At 37.8% G+C, this 27,084-nt stretch overlaps 2 protein-coding genes across 7 annotated transcripts in view; one reads left to right on the top strand and one right to left on the bottom strand.

The window, feature by feature from the left end:
* NT5C3A (5'-nucleotidase, cytosolic IIIA) overlaps positions 1 to 16,539 on the top strand; it is a 26,523-nt gene extending 9,984 nt beyond the window's left edge. For 2 of the 5 annotated variants that reach the window (XM_082281188.1, XM_082281190.1), the window contains exons 2-10: positions 5,191 to 5,297; positions 11,354 to 11,452; positions 11,896 to 11,965; positions 12,650 to 12,696; positions 12,845 to 12,930; positions 13,190 to 13,279; positions 14,519 to 14,681; positions 15,002 to 15,202; positions 15,929 to 16,539. In XM_082281188.1, coding sequence (XP_082137314.1) covers positions 5,191 to 5,297; positions 11,354 to 11,452; positions 11,896 to 11,965; positions 12,650 to 12,696; positions 12,845 to 12,930; positions 13,190 to 13,279; positions 14,519 to 14,681; positions 15,002 to 15,202; positions 15,929 to 16,030 — 965 coding nt within the window. In that variant the 3' untranslated portion in view covers positions 16,031 to 16,539. Of the gene's footprint in view, positions 1 to 4,776; positions 4,796 to 5,190; positions 5,298 to 7,860; positions 7,912 to 11,353; positions 11,453 to 11,895; positions 11,966 to 12,649; positions 12,697 to 12,844; positions 12,931 to 13,189; positions 13,280 to 14,518; positions 14,682 to 15,001; positions 15,203 to 15,928 lie in introns of those variants that run through there. The other 3 variants (XM_082281191.1, XM_082281192.1, XM_082281189.1) reach the window with 3 other exon arrangements.
* The window catches only part of FKBP9 (FKBP prolyl isomerase 9), a gene marked incomplete at its 5' end in the record, with an annotated part of 27,713 nt that continues 13,854 nt past the window's right edge, over positions 13,226 to 27,084 (bottom strand). The window contains 2 exons of one of the 2 annotated variants that reach the window (XM_082281169.1): positions 22,526 to 24,067; positions 25,496 to 25,659. In XM_082281169.1, the coding sequence (XP_082137295.1) occupies positions 23,885 to 24,067; positions 25,496 to 25,659 (347 nt within the window). In that variant the 3' untranslated portion in view covers positions 22,526 to 23,884. Of the gene's footprint in view, positions 13,341 to 22,525; positions 24,068 to 25,495; positions 25,660 to 27,084 lie in introns of those variants that run through there. The other variant, XM_082281170.1, reaches the window with a different exon arrangement.

The raw sequence follows: 27,084 nt of genomic DNA, 5'->3' as shown, positions 1-27,084 counted from the left end.
GTATTTAAGCTGCAAGTTCATAATGGATTTACAAAGATTTTATCGAGAAAGCACTGGTAAGAATAGGCATCAGTGAAATGTACGTATGAAGGCCAAGAAAAAAGCCTCAATTTTTCTTCTGCCCAGCAATGAAAGAGTGTCACAATCTTGATTTCTTCTTTCAATCCTGATGCTTTAGAAGCTATTTTTTAAATTTAAGTGTAATATGATAAATTTTATTGATCTGAACTTGCTTACATGTAGACTTCTTTTATTTTCTTTTTTTTTTTCCCCCAAGGGCAGAAGAGAAACAATGAAGATAAAAAACCCCATCATACTGAATTTGGCTAGATAGGTGTGGTGTTTCCAAGATACTCACTAGAACTGACTGAAGATCTCTTGATCATTTCCAGATAATCAATGATAACTAAACAATAGATAACTGGTTTTTTAGCCTGCCAGTTACAAAGGTTAATTCTCTCCACAGTGAAGGAAGGGGAACTCAGCACAGAGATGAAGTGATTCCCCTAACATACAATCAGAGAAAGAAGATGCCTATCCTGAGCTGTATTCATTCATCCCAGAACGTACAGAACTGTATGTTTTGTATCTCCTGTGTTCTCTCAGAGTAAATTCTTGCCTGAACTAGTAATTGTCAGACCCTATTTACTATTAGTTCTTCATATTCTTGGAAGATTCAAAATGTCTGTTGATTTATCACCAGTAGAAATCTCTTTAGAGTGATTTTTTAAGCACAAGAGGAAGCTGCAGAAGGGATAACGATGCTGCAGTATCTTTTATTCTCTCATCAGAGAGATGTATTAAACACAAGAAGAATAAATGCTTAAGGAGTTGTTTTAGTGTGTGTGTTGACACTAATAAGTTTGTGTTCAATACAGCCATGAATGGTCAGACTGTTAGATGATCACCGGTTTTCTCATGAACTGTAAAGAAAGATGGATCTCTGATCACATCCAGAAAATCTCTATTAAAAAAGTTGTTAAATATATCCTGTGATACCATTCAGGTTAATACCCTCACCTTCTTAGCATGTCTCTTCTCTGGATTTACTAAAGTTTAATGGATTCAGTCTTTAATATGTTCTTAGAACTTTTCCATAACATGCTGTTCAAATTCTTTCTTTTTAGAATGCTTACACTCCTCACAAGTCATCTCTATGATAGACACACACTTTCATATACAAATCATAGTTCTGTATTGCATCATACCAACTGTAAATATGGCTAGCGTAGATTTTTACATTAAACCTGCACTGCAGAGATAAGTGGTATCCAAAATTCCTGCAAGGCAAACTTCTAAACCTTTATGTACCTCAGCTTCATCAAACTGACCATTGATCTTACTTTCCTTGTAGTTGTCACAGATATTCTATATCCAGCTATTCCTGGAACCATTATGCTGCTCATTAATTCAGTTCACTAGGGCATGAATAATAATCATGTTTGAATACAGCTGGGTTGTATTGATTCCTTTCTTCTGCTTGGTCTTGGTACTTGAGTACCAAGGTTCAGATACCTTTCCGTGTCTCATGAGGTTATATCAAGTAGGCTGCTTTGGAAAATATGTACTAAGTAAACTTATTACAAAAGCAAAATTAGACAACAAATACAGTTCTTTAATGTTTAAAATTGATCCCTACAATAAAGCAAGGTATTGCTCAAGTAAAGTTGAGTAACGTACTAAATATATGGGGATATATTCAAAAGTTGTTCGGTTGTGGTAGGGTCACTAAACAGGAATAAAATTTAGTAAGCTCATAAAAAGACACTAGCTAATGTTTACACTGAAGACAGGATTCAATCACCTCTAAATTTTGTAGGAAATACTCTAATGAGCTATGACCTCTTTCTCAATCTTGAAAAGTTTATGTCAGTTTAGTTGAAGTATTCAATTTATTATTTTAAAAAAAGGTTCAGCTTACTTGCTTAGGCAATTTACCTGTGCTGTGTTAATGTCTTTCCACAAATGGATGCAACTTAGGTCAGGGGTGTGTAAGGACTGGTAGAACCAGTTTTTCTTTGCTTTAGACTGAAACTTGCAGTGCTTCATATTCAAGAGCATCCTCTACAAACCAAGTTCACCTAACACACAAGTATATAAAGTTGAACCTTTTCCCAGTCTTATATAAGTGATAAATCATCTAGTGTTTTCATGTTGTTCATTTTTCCTCTCTCTCTTTTTCTGCGTAGAATATTCTGTAGTCAAGATATGGCCCTCAGCCAAAGAGAAAAGGTTAAAATAGAACCTATCTGTTGAAATAACTACACCTCTTCAGTTCATGGCTCTTAAAATATATTTGAATGACCTTCCACATTTCGAGAGTACAAATGTCATGCTGGAGTTTATTTATCTCTCTTTAAAAAATAAGTGTTAATTTTAATTCCTCTTTTGCCAGGCATTAAATACTGTAAACAAAATGCTCAGCAGACTCAAATCAGCAGTAACAAAATGTGGTTAGTAGGAGCTGTTGTAGATAAAGTGTTGTACACAAAGATTTCTTGGAGTTGCAAAGACAGTCTTGTTTTGTAGACACGAAGTTTCATATATGGCATTTTCATTAAAGTGAAAGTACACTGTTGATAAAGATAGAGTAGGTGTTTTTCTAAGAATTAGGTGTTGGCTGTATTAATGTTTACAGAAGTTTTGCTCACGACATTTTCTAGGGCTTTCACTAAAACTGTAATCATTCATGTAGAATGCTTTCCAATTAGTCTGGTATACCAAAAAACAGTCCATAAGAGTTGGACTTAATTTCTGTAACTCTTTTTTAATCTAAAAAAAAAAAAAAAAAAAAAAAAAAAAAAAAAATTTAAAAAAAACCACTTCATTTTTGTTTCCCCAACTTTCTTAAAGAGACGATAACTTTCTTTAGATTCTTGACAGCACTGGAATTAATTTTCTCACTGAATCACAGCTGAGAAGTACCAGAATAGCAACAGGCCAGCTCGCTGACCCACCAACTCCCAGCCTCATCTACGAGGTTCACAAGTCTCATTTATATATCAGTACCATTGTCACCTTTGAAATACATAAAAGCTCAAAGGCAGGTACTTTGCAAACTGAATATATCAAGTGATGTCTTACCCAAACTACATGATTCATCAAGCATGCATATTTTATTTCATTGTTCATAAGATTTTTTTTTAATTGGAAATCTAACAGTGACACAAGCTGCAGCTTTTTGTTGTGCAAATAATTCATATTTATTCAAGACACTGCACTATATATATGTTTCCCAAATATTATTATAAAAATATTAATGAAAAGCATGCTGACTATATTAAAATACTATAAAAGGTAACATTCCCTGAATGTTACCTATTACAACAGCATACAAATGCTATAACACGTAGTTTACTGGTAGCTATGAATCCTGGCGATACCAATGCCAGGTAAGTTCAATTTACTGTATACAGTCTTTGCAGGGATTATGTTATATTTTGAACATATCCTTCAAACTCTTTTGCTGCTTCAGGATACAGCAGACCTTAACATGTACATTTGGGGGGTTCTTGGTCAATTCTAAGAGGATAAGTGTTGATTAAAGTTGCATGTTTTGTGTTAGCTGAAATACTCACTAGTTGTTTTGTTGGCTCAAAACAGAGAACACCTCTGAAAACAAAATGAAAGTGCACATGTAGGTCAGATACACTGAGGAATCCTGATAAACTACATAGTGGCCTATGGTTGGAATGTGGACACAAAACATATGGATCTACTGTACCATTCAGAAAGTCTGAGGGGTTTTTTTTTTTAATGTAGAATGCACACCCTCCTTAGAAGGTGAATTTCTAGAGTCATGCTATTGTGTGGGATTTTTATAGCATTAAAGGTTTTGTACATGCTACACTTGTAACCTGCCCTTGCTTCGGCTCTGACGATTGCACTTGTCACGTTGGTGGCCATGTATGAATTGGCCTGATGTTGGTGGTTAGTCCTGGCATCCTGAAAGGGCGATCATAAACCTGAGGTTGAGCATGAGTTACAGGGTAATATAGAGAAGCTTGCACTGCTGCTATAGCAATAGTCACTTTCACATGACACTTACAAGCATTTATAAAACTTCAAAGTGTAAAACACGATTAGGCAATAGTTCCTTCACCCCCTCACTCTAAAAAATATTTGTTTTTAATACACCTTCTGTGTCACCTAGTTATGGTCTTTGATCAGGCAGCATGCCTAATGATGAACTTCTGAAAGCATGTGGAGTTGCCTCATCTCCCAAGTATCCTGACAAACAAGGCTCCTTGATTTCCTGTTTCAGTATCACACAGATAATTGCAGCCAAAACAAAGGTTAATTAATTCATTTGCTCCTTCTACATGAATAAATGCGTGCTATGTAGTAAACATTAATGAGACTGTAAGAAATTAATGAAGCTGTAAGAAATTTGTGGCACTATGCAACAGGAAATCCTAAAATACTTGGAAAGATTTTGTAAAAGGGCTAAAAAGTAACGAAGTAGTAAACTTCTGCTTTTAAAAACAAGTGCCTTCCTCTGTTAGAACAGCCCTAATTTGCCTGCTGCATCCATGAAAGCTGTTCATTCAGTGAAGGTCAAAGGTTTTGTTGTTGGTGAACCAGCTGATCATCTGTAAGCCCATCAGGCTGTACTGCTGAGCATAACAAACTGCTGTGCATTGCTGACGTGCGTCACAGGACCCTGGGTTTTGCACGGGGATTAGTCAGGCTGTATTTGGAAACGCCCTCAACTGCACCCTGTGCTGCTATATTAGTGTTTCTCAAGCAAGAGGAATTTTCTTTTGCTTCTGCAGCTGCTCCTGCAAACCCCCCGGTAAGTGTGCGCAGCTTCTGTCAGCAGTATTGACTCTGTCTTCTTGCCTGTGTTTTTAAGCCAAGGTTATGAGCTGAGGGCTTACTTACAGTTATTTACTGTGACTGTAAGAAAACCTAAAAAACTGTATTTTTAAATTTAAAATGTAGTAGCACAGAATAAGCAACAGCATCAAAGGAATAAGATACTGAGTGGTTTTCATTGAATAGGTTAATCCAACTTAAATGTTCCTCTACTTTTAAGTATGTATCAGAGTATTCTGAAGTGTTGGTATTTTCACAGTGATGTCGCTATGTACCATGCATGTTGGCTTTTATTTTATACAGCAGGAATAGAAAGATCACATAACATAGCAGACCAATTCTTAAAAGGATTTGGTTGGTTTTTGTTGGCAGCCTGCATGCAAGCCCTGCATCTCTGGACTCTGCTTGCCACCTATGCTGTTGCAGTAGGACAAAATCAAGGACAGAAGAATCAGGAGTGCCGTAAGCTCAACGCACAGGTACTCGCCTTTAAAAACACAACAGGAAACGCTGTTGTCATGTTTTCTGTGAAAGTGCTCTCTTCAGATTTTTAAATGGGGTTTTTTTTTTTCCAAACTAAGTATCAGGACACAGCACATTAAGTATAAAAAAGTTGTAAATAAATAAAGCAAACCAGGAAAAATTAATGTGCATCCTATTCCATGTCTTAAAATAGCTTAGGCAGTGAACCCATTTCCACAGTTTATTTCATATAACCTGTGCTGGGTATCTACATGTACAGCATGTTATCAAGCAACTGTGAAGATACTCAGTGTTCTGTTGTTTCATTCCCATAATAACACTTGCCTACTTACTTTTTAGCTAAGTAGTCCTAAGGCTATTTCTTGGCAGAACTACTAAAATAGTAATTTGGTAATTACTAGTTACTAAGGATTTATTACCATATTTGAGCTTGCATCACCTGAATATAAAATGTATTGTGGTTTTGGTAATTATAAATTAGTAAGTATTGTTCTGAGTTCAGGTTATGCTAGCAGAGTGCATGATAACTAGTGAAGTTCTCCTGACTACCTGCACATAATGGAGTGATTACACTCATGTTCAGTACCTTTTGCTGTTCCTGTCTAAAATATAAGCCTACTAACAGCTGAGGCAGCTAAGAGAAACCTCTGTTGCACTCATGGACCAGAATTCAAATTGTCTGAATTAAAGGCAGTCTTTCTTTATACATATATGAGCATAAACATATGGAGGAAAAGATCTCCACACTGTCATTCTGTGGGTTTTGCTATGGCTCCCCTGCTTCTTGCAACTCAAATGTTGCAAGTAGCAGAAGTTACATGGAGAAGCTTGCATGCTTTTCAGAAGTTTTTTGTAAGCTTTGTTTTCTAGAACAAGTAATGTTCTGTAATAGTAGAAAGAAAGAAAAAAAAGAAAAAGAAGTGGAAAATAATATGTAAATTAAGGAATGTGCCCCATTTCTTTATATTTTCACTAAACTGTTACTTTCTTCCACCAAGAACACCAAAACCAATTTTCCGTAGCTTCTGGGTATCAAATTTCGCAGCTATCACTGCTGCCATGCCCTGCCTTTTTTGGTACATGTCCATACGTGAATATATGTGATAGCTAGTGTTAGACCTTGAAATTGGGCATCTGCGGTTCCAAAAATAAATGTCATTTATTCTTGGTTTATACTCTCTTACCTGGAAGCTGTCACCATAGATTAGAATAAAATTTACAAATAATTTGCCCCTATGCAATTTATCACTTTGATTTGCATTTGCCTTGCTCAGAAATAAATGGATAGTTCCCTCTCCTTGCCAGCCCACCCTTGTGTGTTCTCTCTATCAAAAGATAATAGGTTTGAAACCTAGTCTAGTTTAAGGCAGGTTTACCAACAAAGTAGGAAAATAGAAATTGTGTTATACTTGAAATTCACATAGTGTCAATAGCATTACAGCTAGATCTTATTTATTGTCCTATCACTTTTATGACATTATGGTAATCTGAAATTTTGTGGAATATTTTTAATACATTTACAAGTGTGAGAACAGTTCTTACTATGATTCAGAATTACTGACATCTAACGAAGTACTCTGTCAATCATTGAGATTTATAGAGAAGTTCTCTTAAAATTTTGTCCACCCATAATCCAGGGTGTTTTCTTAGCAATGATTTGATTTTTGGGAGGCTTCCATACTAAATGAGACTTTTTATAAAATAAGAAAATTTGCTAGTTGCCAAGTAGTGTAGGCTTACAGGGTATCTGTATAAGAATACTCTGCTCCAGTTTTTTATGTCCTTTGTCAAAGCATTACTTAGCAGACTTATGATGACAACCTCCTACAGTTCGAGTTATTACTAGTAATATTTCAGGCTCTGTGTCTAGAGCTGATTGTGAAATAAGCCATATCTCTCTGTAGTTAAGATAGCAAGTAATTCATCAACTCATCCTTCCCTATTTAAAATTACTGACAGTGAGAACACAAGGTCACACAATTGTCCTTTACATTAAGTTTTTTATTTGACATTTTAAATTTTTCTTTCTATTTTTTGCTTTAGTCACAGGGACTTGTTTTACTGGGGGGAGGAAAGTAACTGCTCTACCTCCAATACTCAGTAGATTGAAAAGTTCAGTATAATCCTAACTCCAGAACATGACATTACTCCTTGTGGACACAATCAGTTATTAATGTCCTGGGGTACCTAATTGGAAATGCCTACTATGGCAGCTGTAAATTCACTTAGATCACTGAAATGGATGACAGGTCTTATCACCAGCTCTTGTTTTATGATCAAATTGACACAGCATGCACTTAGATACACACTGCCTCACATACTAAGAAGACAACTTATGTATTAAGCAGCCCCTGGATACATAAAAGCAGTTCTGTTTGCACTTCTGTTACTCAGTTGCATATAAGAAACTTCATTTCAAAACTAGAATCCAATATGGTATTTACAGCAAATACTTATCTTTATTTAACCCAACTACACAGATGCATGTCTCATGTACTAAATAGATTTGTAATTTTCAGAACTATCCTTGTTGTAAATGACCCATTCTGTGGTTTGTAGGACTGGGGGATTTCCAAACCTGCGTGAATCCATTACTGTTCGTTCCTCAAGGTATGACCATGACATTGTTAGCTACAAAATGATTTCCTACATCCTTATACCAGTTACCTGCTATCACAAACCAGCAGATAATTTTTTCCTTTTCATAAATCCAACAAACTCAACCTTTAAAATAATCTTTCTCAGTTTTGTTCTTCCTTCCCTCAAAGGCTCCTTAAAAATGTCAGAAACTAGAAACTAAAATGTGTTTATGGCCAGTGTATATGCCAACCACAAATTACCTTTGGGAGTTGTCATCTTTTAACATATGTTTTAAGACATACCAGCCTCTGAGCTATTCAATAGCACATATATGGCCTTGGTAAGAAAGCAAAACTCTTCTCACACTTTTATAACATGACAGAATATATAGGGGCATTTAAGTGACTTAACATGATGTACTTTCAGATGTCACAATGAATTATGAATTCCTTTTTCTCTGCTTATATAGTTTTAGTTCTGTATGTAGAAGCTCCTGGTTCTGAAAAGCTTTCTTGACTTTGTTAAGTGCTGTGGAGATTTTTGGTTGGCTGCTTCTCTGTGTGTGCTCATCCCAGTCAACTGGAGCATCAGAATTTTGGGAGGTTTATGTGCACAGCAAGTTGACTCCTAGAGTTTTCTTTAAAAGTAAATGGAAACACAAATTTTATCAAATTGACTGAACTTTTCACCCTTTGCTCTTTCATCTGTCTTATCAGTTCTTTCCAACTAGCTTTTCTCTTTCAACTGTGAAGAATTGCAAATATGCAACAATGAAACAACAGCTAAACTGGGCGGAAGTGTAAAACATTGGAGGAGACAGTTTGCCAGAAAATTGGTGGCTGCATTTTCAGTTTCATTTACACATTCATTAGACAGTTTACTTCTACTGTAAGAATGATAAAGACTAAATAAAAGAATTGCTACTTAATGTTTAGTTGCAAATATTAATACAAGGAACTAGTGATGGGAAAAGTGGCTATTTTGACTGACCATATTTGTCTGAGGCTTTGTCAGGTGTCACATCTGTAACATAGACTTGTTTTTTCCTATGAAAGTGTCTGTGAGACTGAAAATGTCTGGGTTGCTGCAGAACACTTTCCCCCAGCCCTAAATTAAAATACTCGTCAACCAATTTGTGTGCAAAAATGAAAAACATGTTAGAAATAAGTTAATCTTATAAACTGATCTTGAGTAGTTTACAACATCAAAGCAGGAAGCTTTCATCATACTTAAAATCTTAAGCAATGTCTTGTTTAACATGATCTACTAAAGTGTTTACCAAGAAGATTTTTCCTCGGGTTGTTTCAGAAACTTACGAAAGGGCTCAGTCTGAAATGAAACAGTACCAAACAATCCAATTTTCCTCATCCAGTCTCTTCCTCTGATCTCTCCATCTCCCCCATCTGTTTAAATTAGTTCTATTAGGAAATCTGTTGATTAGTATCTGAGTAAACCAAATAATGCTTGAACTACTTCTTAGAAAAGCATGCATTTAGATTTCATTTTGTTTAATTTTTGCATTCCACATCTAAAAATACATATATAATTTGCTGAAAGTTAGAGGAATTAGTCAATTTACACTTAAAAAATTACCAAGCACAAAGTGCTTTGTGATTCAGTATAAAGAATGTTGTATACCCAGAAAAAAAGTGGAAAGCTTACTCTTGTTTACCAGCACCATATAACATACAAAAGAAATACCATAAAACACCTTCCAAGAGTTACAGATTATTAATAATTTTTTTTTGTGAAGCTAGATGTGCTGCTAATTGTGAATAAAGAAATGCTTTGTAAAGGTGTATCTCAAAAGACTAGTGAATTCTTTAATGGATGTTCTTCAGTAATTCTGTATCTTGTTAACACTCATTAGCTTTCTCAATGACTCCCAGCCTGGGAAATAGCTGAGAGCTGGAAGTCAATCCTAATGTACTTTTTGTGAATTTGCTGTGCTAAAAGAAGTAGTAGCAAGGCACTGCAACACCACAGGAAACTCAGGGATATTGGCTTAGGAGATACCACTTTTACAGAAAATGTTTTTGCTAAAGGATGGGAAAGGAAAATCTTAATTCTTTTAAACAAAGTGAAATTAATCCAGTTTGTTTCTTTATGAGATTTTTAAAGCAAAGAAGTAGTGAATAGCCTGTTCAGGATAGAATTTTTGAAAAGATACTCTGGTATAGGTGAAACTTTTTGAATGGGTGGAAAAACTTGGAAATTTATCAGAGACTCATTATTAGGATTCTAGAAGGATTTCTGTTTTCTGTTTTCAGTAGTCTCTTTGAGGATATCAGCCAGAAAGTAGCAGTAAGCACAGTAGGGACTAGAATTATTTGTTATACTGAAAGATAGGAGCACTGTCATGGAAGAAAAGATACAATCCAGAAAGATTAAATGTAAAATTTAGCACTTTGCACAAATACCTGTTTCTGCTTAGGAGTCATTTTGAAGAATATTTGGTCATTACCAACTGAGTTTGAATCATTCTCACCATATTACTGCTAACACGGGGCACGTATTTTAACATACACGCAAAGATGTTACCTGAAGACATGGGCCAAAGTGACCCTTCAGCGAGGCCTTGTCAGAGCAGAGCAGAAAGGTTATACTCCCAGTCTAATGGATGCTGTGTTGGAAAAAGAGTATGGTTCAAGTGGATGGGCCAAGACAACATCAAGAAATACCAGAGATTTAAAAAACAGTATTCTGCAAAAGAAGATTGAAGAACACTGGGGTTTTACATTCAGGAAGAAGGGGAAAATTTATCCAGTGAGCATCTGAGAAAAAGAATACTTTTCTCCAAAAAAAGTTTTGGGGTTTTTTTTCTTCTGTTACACAAAATTCAGCATTTATCATAGTATTCAAGAAGTATAATTCATCCAAAAGGAATATATAATATGATGTCATGTGTTACTTTAAAAGTGTGCAGTGAAATAGGTAATGGTAGCAACTGATGGACTGGCTAGGGAGCAGGGATTACTGTACAGCCTTGTTGTATTGGAGCACTCAGCTGACATTCAGCATTCTCAAGGAAACAATGGATGTCTTCTTTGTCTCTGTTGACACTTTAAGGGCATATTAATTGCAAAGAGAGTTAATTTTAAGATTTACCATCTCCTAGTTGACATATTTGAATCACAAGATGATCCCATATGTCCTGTTCCTACACATCTCCCTTATTTCCTACAAATAAAATTATCTTTTCTATGAGTGTCAACTTACTGAATAATGTGATATTAGGAAATGAAAACAGATGTTGAAAGTAAACAGAGCAGTATACAGTCATTGATTAATACATCCAGAGTATCTTCTGTTTCTTCTTACTCTTGTCTTTCTGTCCTGACCATGTCTTGATGTCACGTGAAACTGTTTGTAGATGCAGAGCTTCCAATCTGATGGATAGCAGGTATTGCCTAGTAAGTTTTCCTCTGCAAGTGTATTTATGTATTTATGTCTATGTTCTTACTCTTCATAGATGCCAGAGTTTCAGAAGAAGACTGTCCATATTAAGGACCCAGGGAGAGTAGAGGAGATTATCTGTGGCCTCATCAAAGGTGGAGCTGCCAAACTTCAGGTAAAGGTGTAACCAGTTTGGAATAAAAGCAACTGTGGGATTGTTACTCTATGCCAAAAAATTTAAGCATATATATAAATATGTAATAGAATTCAACCTTCAAGAAATCTCCAAAACTTAGACATGTTAACTCTTTTAACAGTCCTTGTTGATTCAACTGTAATTCAGCCAGACACTAGTTAAGTAAATGACATAAGCATAGAAGCTTAGTAATTTCAGGAAATATTCTCACCAAAGTAATGAGAAAAACAGTTTGGTTAGAAAAAACGTTATTCTTCTGGGATATGCTAGCTTCCGTGACAATGGTTTAATAGAATAGGGAGGTTTCTGTGGCACACATGCTACTCAGCTGCAGCTATTGTTGCTCATTCAGAATTTCTAGCCATTCTTTATTTTGTCCCTCCGTGTTGTAAGACAGTTTTGCTTTTTCTTTCCTTAAATAGATTATTACAGATTTTGATATGACATTAAGTAGATTTTCCTACAATGGAAAAAGATGTCCAACTTGTCATAGTGAGTACTTTTTTTTTTTTAATACAGATTGATTTGTTCACTCCTTTTAGTTTAATTTTCTATTCAATTTATTCCCTAATGAGATTTTTATTGACTTGTTAGCTAACCTGCACATTCTACTGATGAAGTATTCTAGTGACTGTGTTTTTATGTGTATATTTATATTAATCAAAATCTGTGTGAATTAAATCAGATAAGTTTTCATTCACAATTAAAGCATTAAGTTTTAAACCCTCAGATGTTAGAGGCTAAATATGGTATGGTTGACTTTTATTTTTCAAGAGCCCATCATAGTCCTGACACCCGCAAGAACCAGATAGCAAACTCCATAGAATTCTGGGCAATTTTATCCTTATGCTCTAGTCTTTTTGGAACAAACAAGGAGAAGTGGGAACTCTTAAACATACAGAATGCCTCAGGATGATTTCAGAAACAATTAAGTCTCAAGAAACAGATACAAAAGCTTGTAACTGACCTTGTAATTCAGAGATGAAGGGAAGGGCATCTTTATACTTATGAAGAAAAATGTGCCTTTTGTTGGCTGCTGGTAAGAAAAGTTCTGAGGAAATATATTGGTATGTCACCAGACATTGTCATCTGTGCCATTTACAGTGTTGTAGAGCAAAGTAAAAGAAATGTACCATCTTGTTTAACTGTCTTTTTTTTTTTTCACCCCTTCCCCAGACATCATTGATAACTCAAAGATCATCACAGACGAATGTCGGAAAAAGGTAAACAAAAAACCTACAACCATTTGATTTGTTGTACAGACATCTGTCATTACTCCCTGACAAAAATATTATTTTGATTGCTTAGACTAAATGCTAAGTGTTATTTTATGAAATACATTAAACATCTGATGGGTTTTTTCCCCTTCAGTTATTGCAGCTGAAAGAAACCTATTATGCCATTGAAATTGATCCAGCTCTCACCATTGAAGAGAAATACCCCTACATGGTAGAATGGTAAGAGACACCTCCTGTGCTCAAATTGTACTAAGATTGGATATAATAAGTTTTCAAAAGCAAATTAATGCCAGTACTTAGCTCTTAGCTATCACATTAACTGAATTAATTTCTTCAAGTTTTGTACAAAACTGCTTCTGTTTTGCTGTTCACTTGAATGAGCAAGAATTACCCATACACGATGCTTTTCATCATGAAATTTAATGAAAGGTGAATCTTAGTAAGCAACATTCAACCCATTTTTTTGTTTATGTTCTAGGTACCATAAATCTCATGCACTACTCATTGAACAAGGCTTACAGAAGGACAAGTTTGCAGAAATTGTAAGGGAATCTGATGTTATGCTGAAGTAAGTTCCTTTTGATTTGAACGATATCAATCTGTTTCAGAGTATTTTCTGTAGATTCTTCCTGAGTGTTGGGGGGAGGAGAAAAAAAGAAAAGGGAAATTAAAAAACCCACACACGTTCCTGAGAATGTGACACCTTAACCTTGGACCACACTGAGCTCTCTGTGCTCCCACTTTATTGGTGTGTTGTATCTAAATGCAGAAAATAATCACACTGTATGGAGCAGAGATCTGGAACTTTTTTTAGTCCCATCTCTAGAAGCTTCATTTCTGAAGATTTTCATCCTCTTTAAATTTCACTGGTGATCCTTTTTTTTTTTTTAAAGCAATGTGGAGTTTAACTTAATTTTTTTGAGAAACAGTTGAGAAACATGTTTCATATGTTGTGTTAAATATTGTTCTTCCTCTATGGCTGAAGGCAAGTTTAAAAGACAGCAAAATCCTTGTTCAAAATGTGCTGTGGCTCCCATCTCTTTGAAACCCCTCTAAAACTGTCTGTAAATTTTGGACTACTGAAACAGGATGTTAGAACTTAAATTGTGGAAGTATTTGTTTATAATGCTGACTGAATCCTTATTTTCTGTACAACAGACAAGCACCCAGTCTCTGCCTGTTTGAAAGCCTAAGTCCATGTGCATTGAACCTCCATCCACAAGCTAAAACTTTCACAATACTTTTTTAAAATGTAAAATTCTACCAATCTATGTCTGTATGGAGAAAGCATATAGAGATAATATTATCTTGTTCCTGGAATACTGTATATAGGTTACTGAACACTAAAAAACTTTCAGGAAAGAGCAACAATATATTTTTCCAGGATTTAAAAACAAAATTTGTTTTATAGTAGTGACCCTATACAAAGTCACATATTTAAGCAAGGAAGATAGAAAGGAGATGTACAGCCTGATAGTAGCTAGAGTGAATTCTGCTAGCTGCTTGCTTGTTCTGGAGTACTTAGAGAGGGGGAAGTGTTTTTACATCTTTAAAACATTATTAGATGTTTTGGAGGGAAAAATTATACAGACCAAGACTAAATAGCTTGATGCAGCAGTTTCTTGCTAACATGCCTTGTGTTAGATTGATGGTTCTTGCTGACCTGAAAAGGTGAAGTAAAAGAAATGAAGTGCTCAAGAAATAGTAATTCTTTTCCAAAGATGATGTGATTGTCTCCTAAAAACTCAGACTTTTCTTGGCTTTCTTTATTTGAGATTTGATTTGTATTTTCATTCTTGTGTTGCAGAGAAGGGTATGAGAACTTCTTTGATAAGCTCAGTGAACATAATATTCCTGTGTTCATATTTTCTGCTGGGATTGGTGACATTCTTGAGGAAGTAATCCACCAGGCTGGGGTCTACCATTCGAATGTAAAAGTGGTTTCCAATTTCATGGATTTTGATGAAAATGTACGTATGAGATAACACATTCTTATCAAACATGTTTGATAAATACCACAGTGTTTGTGGTATTTAGTAGCTATTTCTATACACTACAAGATACAGATATAGAGAGAGATGTAGATACCCCTCCAAGCAGGGAGAATCACTGTCTGCCTGCTCTTAACAGTGCTGTGACAGCCATTACATTACTCAACACTAAATTTATCTTGTTCATCATCACAGATTACGTGGTTCAATGTTGGCTCAACAGTATCACCTCTTTCATTATAGATTCTATCTTGCCTTAATGGTACCAAAAATAACTTCAGTGTTGCTTTTTTCAATAGGGAATATTGAAAGGATTTAAAGGAGAATTGATTCACGTTTACAACAAACATGATGGTGCCTTGAAGAACACAGAGTACTTCAAACAGCTAAAAGACAACAGCAATATCATACTGCTGGGTGATTCTCAAGGAGACTTGAGTATGGCAGATGGAGTAGCAAATGTTGAGCACATTCTTAAGATTGGCTATCTCAATGATAAAGTAAGTAGCCCTACATAACCTTGTAAGCTTTGAATGAAGCACTGGCAGTTAGAAACAGGTTCACTATAATACTGTTCAGACATCAAACCAAGTACTTAGCCCATATTTGGTTTGAAATTTCAAACATTTTTCAAGGATTTTTTTCTAACCCATGAGCTCAAAACCACAAGTATATATTGCCTTGGTTTTTGTACAGAACTACTTCCAAACAGGTATTTCATAGAGAAGTAAAATTCAGAGGCTATAAAAATTAATTCTTTTAAATTCCTGTGGCTCCTCCTCCTTTCAGTACTGAATTGATAATTGAGAAAAATTATAATCTCCCAAATAACAAATCCAGGCAGTCTCTCCTCTTTTTATTTTTTGAGGTTTTTAAGTGACACTCAGTTATTTGCAAAGTTATAATGAACAGCCGTTTGCACTGAGGAGAGAGAAAACTTCAGTTTTATATTTCTCCCTGCCCTTCCAGAAGTAGTTCTTCTTTCAGTACCTCTGTGTGTGAGATCCTGGAATAAACATGAGGTATTATATCCTGGAATGCACTTTAGGTCAGGCCACTCCTACTCTGTCCTCCTGCAGAATTCACTTGTAGGAGTGATACATTATTTGCATGGTTTATTCCCAGAATCTGGTGGAAAGATTGGGCAATATTTTAATGACAAAAACTCTTTCAATAATTAATTCTATAACTAAGGGGGTCTTTCTCTTTATCCCTTCTGCAATTAGGTAGATGAGCTTTTGGAAAAATACATGGACTCTTATGATATTGTCTTGGTGAAAGATGAATCCCTGGATGTTGCCAACTCCATTCTACAGAAAATCCTGTAAATTGCAGTCTCAAGTCACTCCATTCCTTCCAGGAGGCAACTGGACAGAAGAGCACACATGTGCTATCTTAGATGTGCTTATTACTCATTGATGGAACTGTTTAATTTAATTTAAAACTTTTATCTTCATTTTGGGATTATGGAATATATATGGTATCAATTGTCAACTACAAGCTCTTTACTGCTCTTACACTGTTCTTTATCGTCTCACACTCCTGTTATAACGAGATCTAGATTGGATTTATAGATGTGATAAACTGCTGCTGATGGGATACTGTGGTTCACTGTCCTTTTTAATCAGGCATTTCAGAGGAGCATTTTAGAAAACGTGGCTATTTTGTAAAATTGAAGGTGTAAATGCTCTGTAAAGAGATTGTGCGTTTGTGTTGCCTTTTCAAAGACATTTCAGTCTCAGCTGTACTTTGAAAGATCTTACTCATATTCTACATTCTTTCACACAAGTTTTTCATACATATATTTTTCTTCAGTAAAAATGCTTTTATTCACCCAGTTCAGGCAAAGTGTTTCTTCTTCATATTTTTCTGTCATTGCAAAACATTCTCTATCCTTACTCTTCCCTTATCCTCTGTCAAATGGGAAAAATGTTTTAAGCTAGTGTGTCTGAGATAAAATTTCTCATCTTTGTAACAACAGATAGTTTCACAAGGTAATAGTCCACAGCCTGCCTGCAATGAGCAGGGGCATCCTTAACTAGACCAGGCTGCTCAGAGCCCTGTCCAACCTGACCTTGGATGTTTCCAGGAATGGGACATCTACCACCTCTCTGAACAACCTGTGCCAGTTTCACCACCCTCACCACACAAAATTTCTTCAGAAAGTATTTCCCCTGAATTACTGAGCACATTACACCACCTCTCAGCATTGTGCAGAGTGACACAGCTTAATACAACCACAAGTTGGGAAGCTTGCTCGGATATGTTGCAGGATAAGTTAAAGATGATGTTGTGACCCTGGTCCTGTGAGGTCTCAGCTGTACTAAATCTATTCATTAATAAAAGAGAGGAAATCATACAACTCCCCTAATGCGCAATATAATCATTGTTCCCCTTTGCTTTCTTTTATACAGAGCAGAAACTGTGCCATCTTCCACTCCCTGAGGAATTGTAATGAAAATACAGGAAAGCTTAGATCTGCATTCTCTTCCACCAGAATTAATACACATCTCAAAAAATGGCCTTTCCCTACAGCCTGTGGTCTGTTATCGAATTTCTGACTTGGTATGACCAGACATATTTTTTCCAAATGAGCAGCTTTACGTCTGTTACCACCCTTGCTGGAACTTTTCCAAGAAGGGGAGAGAGAGAGTAGTTTCCATGCCCCACCTCTGAATCCTCTGCAGTAAAATGAAATTAAATCATCCCTGTATTTTGAATGCAGGGCAGAGGCTCAATGCACAATCTGGGGCAGTGTGAGCATCCTTTCACAAATCACACGGCACATGCTGTGCCATCAGAGAACTGCTGAGCACAGGGACCTTTCAGAAATTCCAGCCTGCATCTGAACAGGCAGAGTGTTTGAGGGATGATGTTCTCCTTGTACAGAACCTACAGTCATGTCATTCCCTAGTTCTGACACAGGGACAGCCAGGAGGCCAGAGGTGGGAGCCTTGAAGCCAGAAAAAAACAACCAAGTAGGACAACCAAGGCGAGGATCTTGAGGATAGTGCCTTGGCTGCCTTCCATTCCAGAGGCATGACTCAGGCAGCAGCAGCAACCTCAAAGAGCTGAAAGCACCCTGGCAGTGCCAGGGACAGAAGGAGATGGGAGCAACAGCTGCTAAGAGCCTGTCAGCCAAAGCCAGAAGATGGTGAGAGCTTGAAGGCAGCAGCGACAGCTGCTGAGTCAGCAGTTATAGGCACTGGATGTGAAGTTTAGCCCAGTCCCTGTGGCCTCTCTCCCTGTCTCCTCCATTTTCCTGGGGCAGGAAGGAGGGCAGGATGATCATGGGAAAACTGGGAGAGAGGGAGCAGCCTTCCTACAGCCCCTCTTGTGCCAGCACTGCAGCTTCAGTGGGCAGGACAAGCAGGGCTTTGCTGCGTGTGACTCCCCATGGCCATCAGCATGGGCTGCCCACCCAGTGGCTTGGTCTGCACCACCCACATACAGCAAGGATTTGGGGGATGCTGCAGCATTTCCAGGGGAGCTCAGTAGACACAATTTCTTTAACAGTTTACATTTGGGGTTTTAGGCACCTGCAGAACTTACATTAGCTGGGCTGATGTTAAGGTTTGGGGTGGGGGGGGGGGGGGGGGCGGAGTAGGGTTAGTGGTTCTTGGGTTTAGAGCTTTTTCTAAACATGCAATCATGCTGGCTCTTTTGTCATAGCTGCCAAATAAAAGTCCAAAAGGCAAAGGCCTGAAAAACACCAATGTGTTTGGATGCACTGGTTACTCAACCAACCTCTAGCTTCAAGAGGCTAATTACCAGGCATTACTCACAAAGTTTACACTGGGACGAAGTTTTCCATTTACAGGCAGTTTATCTTGGGAATACAGATAACAGCTAAAATCTAGAGAATGTGAAGTGTAGCTGATAGTCACAGCTCCACAGCACGAGATGCATCAGCAACATTCTGGCATTCTGACTACAAGTGTAATGGATTTCCCTGATTATCCCAGCATGGTGAAAAGGAGGAGGGGCAGTTCTGGTGTCTCTGTGTGGTGTTTCTGAGAAGGGAAGAGTGTCCCATGTTTCCATCAAACTTGCCTCAGGGTACACATAAACTCATTGATTCTCTCGTCAGAGTTTTTCCTCAGCCTCACTCAGCAGGTGAGCAAGCCACCACTCCTTCAGCGTGATGATCTTGTTCAACCCACAATTTAAAAAAAAACAAAAACCAAAACCCAACAAATAAACAAACAAAACCACATAGAAGAGCACATGCAGAGCAATATAGAAAAGGACTAGGAAGCATCTTTAAAAGCAGTTAACACAACAGATCTCCAACTACATCTTAATCTGAATTACTGAAATTAGTATTCAGCCTCCCTAGAACCTACACATATCAGAAGGAAACGTGATGGTTTTCCAACTACATGGACATCTAAAACTGGCAGAGGATTTCAGATCAAGCCACCATCTTTCAAGCATTATGTAAGGAAGATTTTCCAATCTCACTTCCAAGCAGGTGGACGATGCATGTTCAATCACCAAATGTTCAATCTGTAATGACAATCACTTAAAGAAAAGGATTCTTGCCCTTCCACAAGGATGCAGCTAAGTTAAGATCTCCAGCACACTTTTCTCCTATCATTAAATCCTGTTAGTCTCAGATCCTGTGTTAAGGATCTGCTAGAGCAGTAAACCTTTGCTAGCACTTAAAGGCAATTCAGCCACATTGCAGTTACTTGATAGAACCTGTTTGCTGTACAAGGGGTATCTTTATGCCAAATAATTTACTTCTTGAAATGCCATTCATACAGCGTTATAGAAAAAAACCAGTTATTTATGCAATCAACCTGAACCAGGAGATCAGATTTTAAAAACCTCCATAGTTCTGTGCAGATTATCAATGTCTGCTCATCATCTCACGTCCCACTGCCAACTGTAACTCTTGCTTATGTAGTAGTTAAAGGAAAACACAAGATGCATTTTTAAACAGCCTCCTCCACTTTATCAAAATCCCATTGGTTTATCACTAGACTGTTGGCCAGAAATAAGAATTTATATTATCAGTTGCATCTCCAAAACCATGAACAAAATTAACTGCAAACAAAATCAACACTACAGCTACAGGTTAAGTCATCCTTCTCCAGCCAGTCTAACTCTTGTAACTGCTATCGAGATTCTCCTTTCAGTTTTAAGAAAGAAATGCTGTGAGTAGTACATCTTTCTAAATAAAATTTCTAACCAGAAACATTTTGCCACCCTAAAAATTTATTTAACTTATGATTTAGTTTGGAAAGAAAGATACACATTTTCCTGACCATTTTCCCATAGCTGAAAGAGTGTATCTAAAGGAAAGGAATAAGCAAAATTAAGTAAATGTTACTCTTTTTTTCTTCCTCTACTCACAATATCTGTTCTGTCTGCAGTACATGACCAAGGTCAAGTATTTGGGACTTTTATTTAGCTGAAAATGAATCCTTCTCTTAGCAAGTGTTGCAGCCAGCTCAAATGTCCTCTCACTGTCAAACAAACACTGGTAGTGCTGAACTGAGCTAAAACCTTGCACCCCGTACTAGCTAAATATGACATTTTTAAGCTTAAAGGAAAATTAGATTTTTTTTTTCACACAGAAAAACGTAATATTCAAGTTCAACAACTGCAAATTCTGATTTAAGTATAACATCTGTTATATTTGGACCATATGGAGTTACACAGCAGAAAGTACTGCTATCAAATTAAGACACAAAAATCACACAGAAAAAATATTCATAAATATCTGGATTTTTCTGGGTATGCACCCATGTTCCTTTTCCACTGAGCCCCTGACAATTCAGTCAGCAATTGCCAGCCTTGGCTGCCAGCAACTTCCTTTCCTAAGAGCAGTCAGCTGCCAGCTCTGAGAATAGCACCTGCCTGCTTCATTAGAGGAGTAGAAACGGCCTGAGTTCTGCAGAGGCCCTCGTTAGCTAAGCCCACTTACATCTGGCTGTTAGTGACCCTTGAGAGTTGTCATCTATTTTTATAAAGTTATCTCAGTTAAGTATGGTAAAAGATTATCTAAATACTAATTCTATAAATTAATAAATTCAAAACAGGGAGATTCTATAGATAATTCTAAATAGCTATGTTCTAAATACTAGGAGATAATAGACACTAATAGATAAATTCTAAATAGGCAAATTCTAAATACTAACAATAAAATGCTAATAGATAAATTCTAAATAGATTGCTAGATTAATTCTAAATAGCTATTTTCTCCTTTAAAAAAAAATTATTTTACAATTTGATGTAGAAAATACCTCCCTTATATCCACATTCCTCACTGGCCACCTTCTCTACTAGGATGGTGACTTGCAGGGATTTATTTATCACTGGAGCTGGGGGTGCAGGGGCTGTGCTGAGCTCTTCCAGTCCACACCAGCACAATTTCACTTCCCAGCCAGCTCCCCCTGCCCCCAGGCTCTGGTTTGGTGAGCAGGCAAGGCAGACTGCCCTCACTTTTAGGGGCTGCCACACACCCTGACAAGCAATAGATGGAGGATTCAACCCAAGTGCAACCCTTTGCTGAGGAAGGTGGCCCCCAGCTTTCCTTTGAGGGAGAAGCCAATAGCTGCCAGCAGAAAGGAAAATGACTGGGTCTATGTTAGTGATCAGAAATTCTGGATTTTAAGCAGTTCAACCTAATATAGCCAGGCAGACCTGGCTTCTGATGCCTTGGTCTGGGCAATGCCCAGTATAAATACCATTATTTTGCAGCAAGATTTCCATATATTCTCTGATTCTCCCCAAAGCTGCAGTCTTATTTCCAAAATGGCAACCTGCACGCTTGGAGGCATGAAGTGAGGGGGCAACAAAAACTTCCTCTCGAAGGAAAAACATCTTTAGATGGATCATAAGCCATGTTTGCCAAGTCCTAAGGAGCAATGGCGTGAGAATTTCAGATGTACTTACCCTAGCCAGAGGCACTGGTAAAGTCATCCCTGCAATCCCATCACTGACAAGCACTTCCAAAAAAATCCAGCACAGCAATTTTTGGGATCACCAGTTGACTGCAGTTCAGTGCTGCTCTTTGTCCTGCACCTGCTCTGGGGACAACTCTGTTACCCTGGTTTACTAGGAATTCTTCAGCCCACCTCCTGGGATCCATCTGGAGTGTTCCTCCACGCAGAAACACTGGGTTCATTCACTAAGGTTTTCTCAGACACAACAATTCAGGATGTCACAGAATGGTTTGGGTTGGAGGGGACCTTAAAGATCATTGAGTTCCAACCCCCCAAAAGGAGGGGGGATATTCACAAGACAGACTTGGTTTCTTGGGGGTACTTATGAGAACAGAGTAAGGAGCTGTTTCCACATTGAATTCTGCCTCTGGCAGTACTCCAATCACAACTTGCTTCCCACTCCTTCTCTCAGCTCTGTCACCACACAGAAGAGACTGAACCACAGCAAAAAGTGAGCAGTCTGCTTCCAAGTAAAGCAAAAGGGAAAAACAGCCTGCTGAGAGAGCTGCTTTCACAAGATGGTAAGGCTTCTGAGGAGCCATTCTGGACATAAACCTTTGGAATGGAAGTGCCCGTCACTGATATCCACAACTTTTACATCTGGTATAAAATCATCCATAATCATTGTTTAAAATATTTTTCCTGGACATTAACAGCAGTATTGAACATATTCAGGGGAAGCCTGCTGTGTACAAGAGCAGAGAGCTGCAGAAGGGTATTTGCTTGAACTCATGGTCCCAGCCCATCACAATGCTAGAAAAAAAAAAAGAAACTTTAAAAGTAACAGTTGATCAACATTTTATTTAACAAAAAGATCAGTTATCCAACATTTAATGGTATCAAACTCAAAAAAATATTTCACTGCACTTTTTGTAAGAACTGCTTTAAAAACCAATACAAAATGCTTTCATCCAACTGAAATACCAGTTTTTAGAAAGAGCATCTCAGGGACTTGCATCCCACATGTACAGATCAAGGAAAGCAAGAAACTAGACACAAAGCTTATAATGGAAGCACAACTCCCTTCCTACTCCTCTTTGTAGGTGTCTCACTGTGTTTGTGCTCTTTCCATGCTGTGCACTGAGGGGGATCCCATGGCCTTCCAGAAAATGGGTCTGTCTCGTGTATTTAGTACTGAGCAGCTCTGCTGCATTTGTCGAGCTAACGGGTGACTGTCTCAAGTCACAGAATCTGAACAGCATTGCCAGGGCAGACTTTGTGTTGAGGGATAGGCCAGAACTTTTGCACACACAAACAGATGGGCCTGTTTCTTGATTCTATCACTGTCTGTTTGCTTGTTTGTCGCTGCAGACTGCTCTGCTGCTTAAGCTCTGAACACTTACTCCTTAATCTAGCAATTCCCAAAATAGGAGACAGAAGCCCAACAAAAATCAGCTGTGTCCACTATTTATGACAGCATTTGGACCCTGTATGCTAATATTTAATGTCTAACAAAACTATAAATAAGGTTGCAACTAGAAAGGTTTTGGAATGACTGATGGGAACACTGGCCAGCAAGAGTCAAGGTTACTAATTCAACACAGTACAGGTGGTAGAAAACTTTTATTCTGTGAGGTTAGAACCCAACACATACACAGTATCAATTCTAGGTCTCTTTAATCTAAGTCACAGCTTATGTAAATTTTGCAATGGCACAGTCATGTTCTGCAATTTGCAAATCAGATTTTCTGCTGGCAAAAATCCATGTGAGTTTGTTTAGTTACGTGGAAGAATGCTCATGCCTTCTGAAAGGAACTGGGATCAACAGCTGACAACTTTTACAGGTTATTTTTATGAGGAATATTTTTGTTCATTTTCCTACACAAGTATTTCTGATACAGAAGGTTTTTTAAAACTCTTTTAAAAGCACTTGGTAGGTTTTCTCTCTATCATCCACCCAACTGACTGCATATTGTTCAATGAGGACTTCAGATCTTTAGCATAAAAACAGACCCCACATACACATGTGGTTCATGATACCACATACAGAAGGACACCCCTTACCTGTCTGTACATCTCACTTGAGGCACTTAACACTTTTTTCAGATCTACTAACAATTCCAACTGAAAATCTCTTCCTATTTTAACAGCCTACCCACACCCAGGCACAGGCAGACACAAGCTATCTGAGGGCTATCCTTCCAGAACCATGCTTGCCAAAACCCCTTCCGGTACACGTGTTTGAACAGTAGGTCAGCTCAGGATTCTTGGGTTTTTTTCTTATCTTTACAGTTCATCATGCTCCTCTTTGGCCTCCTGATCTTTCAGCTTGAATTCTTCAGCAGTAACTTTACCATTTCCATCCCGGTCTTGATTAGCAAACATATTTTTAACAATCTTTTCAAAATCAAAGCCAGGAGCTAATTTTCCTTTGCCAGTTTCAACTTGAGTTTGGATGTACTCTGAAAACTAAGAGGAGGGAAAGGACAAGAAAACAGCTCACAGTGAAAAGGACATTTGAAAATGAAGAGTATTTACAAAAGCAGCGTTTACTTGTTGTCGATTATCCAGCATTTTACTACTTATTAAATGTACGTAGGACACTGTTACTACCCTATGAAGTTTACCACCCAAACTGGACTAATTAGAACAGACATGTGAAGTTAAATCACTCTGTGGAGCTCAGCAGGGATTTCCTCACTAATTCTAGTAGGTTTTGGACCCATAACAAGAAAACTTCTTTTTCGTAATTTAGGAGGAAGATGGGTTGGACAGTTGGACACAGGAACAGCTCTGTATGGACAGAGGGCAGTAATTCTGCATGGCAATACATGAAGCTCACACTGTAAAGCAGAAACCCACCCACCTGCATCTTAGAGGAAGCAACACACAAGAAGGATGATTGCTGATGTGGACAGCAACAGCCTCATCCTACCTCTTTCCCTAAACCAGTAAAAGCTCTTCACTTCTCTGTAAGGACAGATGTGCAGGTAAACATAAGAGAGAAGATGGAGATGGAAGGAAAATGAAGAGGTGGAAGAGAGTGCTGGGAAAAGGGAAAACAAGAACTCGATTTTACCCTATTAGGTTTTAAAACCCTCAAAGGTACTTCATGCTGTTCCACAGGGCCACAGCCTGCCCCTTGAGCACTGCAGACAGCACCACCCCAGAGAGAAAAGAAGAGACAAAGAAGAAGGGACAAAACAGAAGGATAGAGAAAGGTGACAAAGAAGACTTCAGAAGGGAATAAAAGAATAGAACTGCTCAGTTGAAAGAAAAGGCAGAGGAAAACCTCACAGAAGTTTATGTTTTCAGAGATGGTGTGGCAAAAGCAAGTGGCTTTCAACTGGGGCACCCAATGACATTCTCGCAACGCAGATTTTAAAAGCAAGCAAGGGGAAGAACTTGACGGCACAGCACACAATTCACATGTGTAAGGAGTGGTCACTGCATTGCCAGGCTCCAGAAGAGATTAGACAGTTCCTGGATGCACTGCTGCAGGCTCAGCTTTGGCTCAAGAATTCACCATAAACTGCCAATTAACACTGAGACAGACACTGAGAAGGCTGATACAAGGAATGCAGGCTGATACAGGAAGGCAAAGGAATGTTGGATATCAACTCTGCCTCTTACACTTACACCCTAAAGATTTGTTGTTGACCAAGGAAACCACAACAGTAAATGATCTTACACAGTATGGCCTCTTTTTTTTTTTTTTGGCTCTCTCTCTAAAGATGGATAACCATGTTTTAGCTGACACCCTGCCTTCCCATTCCCTTGATGACAAACATCATTTCAGAAAATGAGAAAAAGATCAGGCAAAACTCCATCCTTCAACATTGGCACTGATGGTGGTAGAAGAAAACTGCTGCAGGTGTTTTCATTGTCTCAGCTTACCTCCTCCAAAAGAACCTCTCCATCATGATTCTGGTCTATTTCTTCAAAAAGATTGGGAGAGACTTCCCCATTCCATACAAACATGTATCCTTCAGGCAAGCCAGATACCAGTTCCAGCAGTTCGATGTCGAAAACTAATACAGCACTACCAGGCACTTCTCCTTCTGTCACAACAAATGGCAAAGAGGGGTATTTATCCTCACGCACATTGAAGGGATATTTCCTTTTAATCCATAATTAAATTTATCTTCCTGCTCCAAAAGGCACTTCTCTGGTGTGATCCCTAGCCCATCAAGTCTTCCTACTCACTTCACCAGGGGTGATCATAAAAGGAACCTTTCATAATAAAACTGAGGCACTGGAACAGATTGCCCACAGAAGCTGTGGATGCCCCATTCCTAGGAATGTTCAAGGCCAGGTTGTGATGGGGCCCTGAGCAACCTGTTCTACTGGAAGGTGTCCCTGCCCATGGCAGGGGGGCTGGAACTAGTTGATCTTTAAGGTCCCTTCCAATCCAAACCATTCTGTAATTGTGTGATTCTAACTGCATGCATTTTTTACTTTAAAAAACTAAAATTGTGGGAATAATTTATCTTCCTTTCTCTCACCAATACACTGTGAAGCAGCATACTTCTGTGAGACTCAACAGTATTGCAGCAGCTTGGGATATTACCCCAGTGAAACCATGGAAGGAGTTTTAATTTAGTCTTGGAAAAGAAAAACCAAGCTCACTTCTAATCTTCTGTTTGCAAGAGACTGCAAACAAGCGATTTCTTCAGATAGCTGGGTATATACTAACACATAAACAAATCATGAAATGTTTCAGAACATGTGTATCAAATGTAACTTGAATGATGGCAAATACCTATGACAGGTATTTCACACAGCAGACTTTCCATGCTATGGGGAAATCTTCAATTTATTATATATAGCTATGCAATTATATAGAATGTATAATATAGAAAATCATGTATAAAACATTGCGTATATATAATACTCTTAATTTTTCACAGAAGACAGGTACAAGTGGAAACACATTCTTATCTCTTAATGCAAATTAATTCTCCATTGAGCTCTGCATATGATGCCTGACAGTCTTTATAAACTACAAATCGTTCTGGAGCTATTCAAAGAACATAGCAACTTATGCAGCTGTTTCCATGCAAATCAGAATTTGGTGATCATGGTGACCTCCTGATAGACAGCTTTCCCTCAAATCTTTTAGCTCAGAAGACCAGAAACAATATACTGGGACATGGAAGTTCTTGTCACTCCTATATCATTCTTTTTATTACTGCTGTCCCTGTCATTAAAAATTGGTAAGCCTCAATGCTCAAAAGCTGCCTTCAAATGTATTTGTGTTGGAGTTTTAACAGCACCAATACACTGTTTCACATCTTACACTCAGTTTATGTATTTTCTGAATTTTGAGTTTTCTTTGAATTTCCTAACATATTAGTGCTGACCCGTCCCCTACAGCTTTGTTTCCTGAATAACATGTCGCATGTCCAAACACAGGCACCCAACTCCCTATCATGGAAAACAGTGTTTGCATCCCTCTGCAACACCAGACTGCCTGGAGCTTTCTG

Source organism: Coloeus monedula (genome assembly GCF_965178545.1).
Source record: "Coloeus monedula genome assembly, chromosome: 1".
Classification (NCBI taxonomy): domain Eukaryota; kingdom Metazoa; phylum Chordata; class Aves; order Passeriformes; family Corvidae; genus Coloeus; species Coloeus monedula.
This window is presented reverse-complemented; position numbering and strand designations above follow the sequence as displayed.